The following is a 7,969-nucleotide window of genomic DNA, read 5'->3' as shown; positions in this document are numbered from 1 at the left end:
ATGATTGCAGGTTTCTTCTTGCTGCTGCTACTTGTGGGTAAGCTGAGATCATTCGAATTTAATGCAGATGACAATTTGGACCATTTTAAATAAAATGTTGTATTATATTTTATTCAGCAACACTGTTTTTACTTGGAATAGATAAAACGTATTTCAGCAGAGGGGCTGCTTGGCTCTATAAGTAGCCAGTAAATACATCCTTTTTACTAAATTAAATTCCACATTTAATCAGTTTACTAAAACCAGCATCTTAGACTGAAAAATGAATAAATATTGGTGAATAAGTTGCCTGCCTTCTGATAACCCCGATAGATATTTTCTGTAAAATTTCTGCTGCAACCTCAATACAGGGATAATGAAAATGGTCTATTGGACAACACAAAGCACATAAATACCAACATTTTCAATAGCTCACCTTATGATATGTGCAGATTAGCAGTAGGAGTGTGAATGTTGTCTTTTTCCCTGTGTGCATAGACTACCGCAGTCTGGCGACTTGTGTATGATGCACACTGACTCTGGCACTATGTCAGCTGGTGTAGCCTCCAGCCCCACCAACATCCTGAACTAGATGTGTAAGAAAATAGATAAATGTTTAATTTGGTATGAAATCTTACATCAGTTGGAGTAAACCAGCTTAAGGAGTAGTTTCACTATAAATTTTAGGGACATTTTTTTTAAAGAAACTGAAAATGCAACCGAAAAGAAAAGAAAAAGTCCTGCTGGAGCACAGCTTGCACTGAGATGAAAACAAACAAATATTCTGTTTATTCACATTAGTGGAACAATAGGAACAGAAGCCAGGGCAATAAAATCGGACCATGGAAATTTGGTTAATAGCTGGGAGCCAGAGGTTATGGCTGGTCCAAGCACAGGAAGGGATAGTTGTTCCTGTAGCTGCTGTAAGGTCCTATGTTGTGATCTTCACTGTGACAGCAAAGCATTTTATGCCTCAGGAAGCAAACCATCTCAAATGTTTTGAGACAAATATTGTCCTGTTTTTTGTCTAATATGGGATTCTAGCTGATAAACAGTCTTGGCTTTGCTATGTTGTATTAAATGTTCCATGGTGCACCAAATATTTTCATTCGGTGAAAAGTGTGGTCTGCATGGTTGCCAGTTCACCACCTGGATTCGTCTATCATTCTATTATGAGTGATGTTATAGATACAATATGTAAACTTTTGAATATGTGATTGTGTTGCTGAAATATGTAAGGCTTTTCCTTGTAAAGCCATCATCTGGGAGCATACATTTCTGGATATTTTATACCTTTAGGCATAAATTACTGTACTCTTCCATGCCAGGTGAAAATGGCTCCAGTTCAGAGCTACAAGATGATCAACAGATGATCAATGAAACCACTATCAGAGGTAAAGAGTAAAGACAGTCTATCTATATATCTGTCTGTCTGTCTCTGTGCAAACGTCTGAACCACCCCTTAGTTTGACTGCTTTTTCACTCATTTTCAGTCCAGTCTTTGGACCTAACTATTTTATGAGAAATGTTCTCTTGTTTCTGTGAGCCCACTTACTACTGATCTATGACAAGGCCAATAAAGAGGCAACTTGCGTCTCACAAAAACACAGGATAACACAGTTGAAGACATAAAAAAAAAAAAAAAGTTTTCAGCAAACATACGAATTATTAAAGAGCTATTAGGCAAAGACATATGTCAGCATGGTGTGCAGTGTGTACTTAAAATCTGAAAAATTTGAAAATGAAACTGATCCTTCAGTCCAGTCTGCCATTTTGCCAAAGCCCATCAGAATGGTTTTAGTGGAAGATTGGCTTTGTTATGGTTTATGGCTGTATTTCAGTGAATGGTGTTAGGGATCTTGTCAAAACTGATAGAAGTATGAAGAGTACTGTTAGTCCTGATCAATGCAATGCAATCTGAATAGGCAACAGCTTCATTTTTCAACATGGCAATGATGCCGAATATCCTGCCAGTGCTGAAAAAGCACAACTGGATATTAAAAAACAAAACAAAAAGGGATACTATCAGTCATGGATTTTTGCCTTTCATGAGCCCAAATCACCAATTTATTGAGATAGTATGGGATCATCTTGAAAGAGAATGGACTGAAAGGCAGCAAACCTTCAGAATGCTTTGAATGTCCCCCAAGATGCCCTGATAACTATTTCTGAAGACTACTTGAGGAAATTGCATTAAGACTTGCCTAAGAGAGTCCAGATTGTGTTGAAGAATAAAGGTGGTCATACCAAATATTGACTTTCAAGCTTCTTAGAATTGGTTTTGTCTCATATAATGTATTCTCACACATGTTTGTAGTTGTTTCAATAGTATCTCCACCCATTACCCACTTTTTTTTTTTTTTAGCAAAATATAAAGAAAAGATGGTGACTCAAGACTTTTGCACAGTACTAAGCATGTCAATAAGTGATGTAGTATTCACTCAGGATCTAATAATCAGCAATACTAAAATATAAAATAATTTTATGTAATGGAGAAAATAATGAAAATCAATGTCTGTAAATATCAATCTATTTAAAATATTTTTATTAAAGGATTGATTAAATAAAACTTAATCATGACCTTTTAGTGAACAAAAGGCCTCTGGATATATCAGGGTTTGATTAAAAGGTTCTGAGGTATTACTTCATCTGTTGCAAATACGCCAAAAGCTAATAAGCAATAATGATGTCTGGTGAGCAACAGACTTCTGAAGTTTGTTTTTTTGTTGTTGTTGAAAATCAGAAATGGGAGTTTCTTTGTGTTTTTCATCTCATAAAAGAAATCGCTGATATAGAATGTGTTTTGATGTCATTTCAGATAATGAAGTGGAGAGAAACTGTAATTTTCAGGCGATTGTACGCCGCCTGAACCTGCGCAAAGACAGTCTTAAGTACACTATGAGCCGGCCCATTATAAACAACAGCCATCATACAGATGTGTTGCTTGAAATGAAACTCTATGCCATCCTGGATATGGTACATTGTTTAAGCTACGTGCATGTGTGTGTTTTTCTCTGAATGATAATGAATATTTTCATTGCCAAATAGTTTGTGTGTGTTTCTTAATAATGGCAAAAAAAAACCATCTGCCAAAGAGGAGATAATCATTTAAACCATTATGTAGTCCTGCTGGAGCCTATCCCAGATACCATAGGCATTAGCAGGGTACAGCCTGGACAGGTTGCCAATCTGACAACCATTCCCACTCAAATCTATGGGCAATTTAGAATCGCCAATTAACTGAACTAACTAAAAAAGAAGCTGGAGTCGGGTTGAAAAGCAGCTTGCAGATAAGCAGCAACAGTGTACAGGTTAAAGAAAATTTTATAGCTTACCCAATATGAGATTCAATTTAATTCACTTTTATTTACACAGCACCAAATCACAGCAACAGTTGCCTCAAGGCGGTTTGTATTTTAAGGTAGACCCTACATTAATAATTCACAGAGATGTATTTGCTGATGCTTTAGCTGAAGTGTGAAGCTACCTAAATGAACATTGTTATTTTTTTCAGAGAGAAATTGACCAGACCTTAATTTCTTACATTTGGGTTTATTTGGTGAGTTTTCTCTTAGAACTACAATTTTTTTCATTGTTTTGTTGAAATTTAAATTGCTTGAAATGACATCTTTCGATTTTTTTTCTTGATTTGATCACTTTCCTCCCATTGCCCTGTGTAGGAATGGACAAATGAGTACATTAAGTGGGACCCAAATCAATTCTGTGGAATTAAGGATATGACAATTCCTACTGCATATTTGTGGATGCCCGATATAACTATTGTAGAGATGTAAGTTTGACATATATAAGCATAAACTCACACTCAAAGACCCACTCAGTCTCTCCACTTGATTATGTTGAGGTGGGTTGTAATTAAGATGTGGCTGTTCAGTGCATCATGTCATTCGATTCTTGCAGGAAGCCAAAAGTCAAAAGTAGCATTTTTAGTGCTTACAGTCTGTCAATGCTCATAACACGGGAGGAGTGACCGAAAGAGAAGAAAAGAACTAAATGTCATGTATTTGTTTTGTCTTTTTCTGATGCTGCCATTCATAACATAATCAATTCTCATTTCTTCTCACACAGGACAGAGAAGGATAAAGCCTCTCCGAGTCCTTATCTCTGCGTCAACCACAATGGTGTGATCGAATACAGGAATGACCAGGTGGTGGTGAGCACCTGCAAGCTGCACGTGTACAAATTCCCCTTTGACTTTCAGAAGTGCAACATATCCTTCAAGTCTATTATGTACTCTGGTGAGGACATAACAGGTTCTGTTAATGTATGCTGTTCATAAACACACACTACCACATGCCAGAACATATATTCTTTCCTTCTTGATCTTCTCACAGTAATTTTTTATGTTCGACTTCAGATGCAGAAATAAAGTTACAGCCCGACAACAGCAATAAAACAGTCACAGAGTGGTCTCGTGACTTTATGCAGACACAGTATGAGTGGCTCTTTGTCAACATGTCAGTCACCAACAGAACTGTCAATGAGTTTGACTTCAATCAGCTTATGGTTGTCTACACTGTAAGTATTTTTGGTAACAGAAACACAGAACACACGAAAGCTGTTCTGTTACCCATTACCCTGGTTTTTGTTTAGAATAGGATGACTCTGGATATCAAGAAGAGAAAGCAAATGAAGACAGAGGCAAGGATTAAATGGTAGAAGTTGAAGAAAGAAGAATGTTGCATAGAGTTCAGGGAGGAGTGGAGACAGTGGGAGAGAAGAGAGTTGTAAAATGAGTGAGAAAGTGCAGCTGAAGCGGTGAAAAAATATGAAGCTCTTTCTGCATCTTTACATGTATGAAGTAGGATGATTAACCACCTTATTTCACAGATTACCATGAAGAGGAGGTCTGTCCTCTACATTGCTAATTTCTTGCTGCCAGTCTTCTTCTTCTTGGTTCTGGACATGGCCTCCTTCCTTGTATCAGACAGTGGAGGTGAGAAACTTGGCTTCAAAATCACTGTGCTGCTTGCTGTCACGGTGATGCAGCTTCTTCTCAATGAGATCTTGCCCAGCTCTTCAAACAGAATTCCACTTATAGGTAAAGAAGTGTGGTGTATTTGACTGCATTTAATGAATAAATCATGCTACTGAGTGATCAAGTAATTTATCCACATTAATGCTGGCTGCTTTCCTCAGCTGTCTACTGCATTGGGGGGTTTTCTCTGATGCTGCTCAGCCTCTTGGAGACAATTTTGGTGATGCATCTGCTTGACAAAGACTCTGCAGCCCAAGATAATGAGACAGATGGAATCCAAGGTGTGCTTGATAATAGCAATCACTCTACAAATATTTGGATTTAAACTCTATCGACCACTTTTGCAGATTTGTGTTTAGTGGCAGGTTGTATCCACCAGTTAATTTTAATTGTGTTTGATTTATCTTTGTTTCTCTTACTCCAGACATAAAGAGAAATAGTCATTGTGCCTCTGTCTCTGGGGTATCTGCTGAGGAAACACCATCTGTGTCTTTGTCTGTATCATCTCTGACCCAAAAGGTTGGAATTCATTTTATTTAATTTCAAAAAAGTATAATATCAAAACTATTGAAAGGGATTATGCTAGCATTATCCTTAACCCTAGCATATATATCAGAAGCAAACACTTTTATTTAATCAACGTGGAAACAAACCAGTGTGTTGAATCAAGAGTTGACCTAAAATCTTGTCAATTACCTTTCTACAAAACCTCCTTTTTTAGGGTAGCAGCAGTAAACTGACAGAGGTGGCCTTTGCTCTGGAAAAAGTGTCAGATGAGCTGCGGGAGACTGGGAAAACAGTGACTCTACTCAGCAGCAACAGGAAGTCTGGCTACTGGACAAGAATGGTTAAAAAAATCAACAAGTATTTTGTGATTTTTTATTTGACAGCAGTCACTGTGTTCTTAGCAATCATGTTTTCAATGTGGATCGATGTTGAAGACTAGCAGGACTAAAGTTTGAAAAACAATATTCAATCATTAACATGAATATGATGTATTAGTCTCTCTTTTATACCTGTAGTTTCCATTGGTTACTTGTGGACTTCCTGCTTTGCTAAAAGGTTAAATTTTAGTTATAAAGACCATCACTAAAGTCTCCATTTGGGTCCCTTTGCATGAATTCCAATATATTTGCATTTTATTGGGTGATGAACATAAGTCCACGTTGAACTGATATTAATTCATTGCTTTTATTAGTAAAAATAAATAAAAAATAAAAAATGAAAGCCTACAGACAAGCCTACATAATATCATATTTGCATTTTTAAACATGCTTTTTTCACTTTAATGTGCTGTCCCAAAGTTTTTTGTTGTTGTTTCTTTCTCCCAGATAACTGCAATTCACAGGGTATTTTGTCTTTTTTGAACCATTCTCTCTAAACCAAACAGATGGCTGTGTGGGAAAATCCCAGTGGATTGGCAAATTCTAAAATATGTATCCATGTGAAAATATGTTGTAGAAGAAAATTTAATTTAAGGGATTATTAACTTTTTTCAGTCACAATTGTTAAAATTATACAACCATATGTAATTGACATAATTATACATTTCAGTCCTAACAGAGTTGTAGTTTGTCTATAGTAATTATAGGCATTTTCACACTGGCTTTTGTTGTTGTTTGTAAAAAAAAAATTTGATCACGTAAACAATATACAAAGTTCATTTGGCAAAGAAAAGAAGAAAAAATGCTACACAAAATAAAGCTAATACATTTCAATATTGCTTTAACTGTGCTGATTCAGTTACATATCGAAAAGGAGTGAGAAGAAGTACACAGTTATTTAATCCCACAGCTTTGCCATTTAGTTAGCCTTCTTACTGGTTGTCTTCAAATCACAAATACTACTACTAATAATAGTAATAATATGCTTTTATTCCATTTATTTCTTTCCCGCTTATCCTATTAAAGGTTGCTGGAGCCAAACCTATATCCCTGCTTAGTGATCGAAAAGAAAGTATTTTTACTATCAAATTCCGGTCCATAAGTCTTCATTAATAGGGGTTTTTGACCAACAAAGATCATGCAAAAACTGACAACGAATAAAGGTCTGTTGTTTGATTTAATTGACTGGCTTCGAGTTATCTGGCTAACCTCCACACCGTATGCCCGCTGGACCTGCAAGCCGCTCCTTCCTCGCCAGACTGCTGTTACACTGCGCCTTCTTCACTGTTTTGTTCATGTGAACTGACCATGTGAGATCCTCCGCCAGATGTACACCTAGGAAATGGAAGTTGCTCACTCTCTCCACAGCAACGCCGTTGATGGTGATGGGGGTGTGTGCTTTTATACATCAGAAGTCCACTATCAACTCCTTTGTCTTTGTGACGTTGAGGGTAAGATGGTTCCTTCGGCACCAAAGTGTCAGGGTGCTCTCTTCCGTCCTGTAAGCCAGGGGTGTCCAAACTCCGGCCCGCGGGCCAACTGCGGCCCGCGATCCATTTTTAAATTGGCCCGCAAGTAATTTTATAAATAGAATAGAATATGGCCCGCACTTCAACTTTTGCTTGAGTGTATTGCACTTCTTAGTTTTAACACCAGGGGGAGCTACTGTTGATCAAGGCAGTTGCTCCACCAAAAAGGACAATCACAGAAGAAATTTACCCCAAGTTAGTTACTAAACATGGCAGAACCAAAGAAGCGAAAGGTAGAAAGTGAATGCAGAAAATTTCAGACATGGTGGGAGAGTGAATATTTCTTCAAAGAATTCAAGGGGAAGTGTGTCTGTTTGATCTGTACTGAAATTATGGCAGTTATGAAAGAGTATAATGTACTACGTCATTATGAAACCCAACATCAGGCCTATGCATCCTACACTGGTGCTGAGAGAGAGCAGAAATTAAAGCACAGGGTAGCTCTCCTGCGGGGTCAGCAACAGTATTTTTTTCATGCTCAAAAGGTCCAGGAAAAGGCTACAATAGCCAGCTATGAGGTCGCCCAACTCATCGCAAGACATGGCAAGCCTTTTTCAGATGGAGACCTCATAAAACACGGC

General features: G+C 37.4%; 1 protein-coding gene across 1 annotated transcript; it reads left to right on the top strand.

Moving 5' to 3' along the window:
* LOC113027890 (5-hydroxytryptamine receptor 3E-like) lies at positions 1 to 6,194 on the top strand. The gene is made up of 11 exons (XM_026177709.1): positions 1 to 37; positions 1,308 to 1,373; positions 2,798 to 2,955; positions 3,494 to 3,538; positions 3,660 to 3,769; positions 4,066 to 4,235; positions 4,355 to 4,515; positions 4,828 to 5,038; positions 5,137 to 5,293; positions 5,386 to 5,494; positions 5,697 to 6,194. Exons 1-11 carry the CDS (start codon positions 1 to 3, stop codon positions 5,919 to 5,921), a joined length of 1,449 nt encoding a protein of 482 aa, XP_026033494.1. The 3' UTR covers positions 5,922 to 6,194.
* The last annotated feature ends 1,775 nt before the right edge of the window (positions 6,195 to 7,969 follow it).

The sequence above is a fragment of the Astatotilapia calliptera genome, chromosome 8, assembly GCF_900246225.1.
Source record: "Astatotilapia calliptera chromosome 8, fAstCal1.2, whole genome shotgun sequence".
Taxonomy (NCBI): domain Eukaryota; kingdom Metazoa; phylum Chordata; class Actinopteri; order Cichliformes; family Cichlidae; genus Astatotilapia; species Astatotilapia calliptera.
The sequence above is the reverse complement of the archived record's forward strand: the minus strand, read 5'-3'. Positions and strand labels throughout refer to the sequence as shown.

Bases quoted from the DNA above. Each gene is read 5' to 3' on its own strand.
- LOC113027890 (XM_026177709.1), top strand. From the start codon at position 1: ATGATTGCAGGTTTCTTCTTGCTGCTGCTACTTGTGG. The intron at 38-1,307 runs GTAAGCTGAGAT...CTTCCATGCCAG, and splicing joins CTTGCTGCTGCTACTTGTGG to GTGAAAATGGCTCCAGTTCA. The intron at 5,039-5,136 runs GTAAAGAAGTGT...TGCTTTCCTCAG, and splicing joins AAACAGAATTCCACTTATAG to CTGTCTACTGCATTGGGGGG.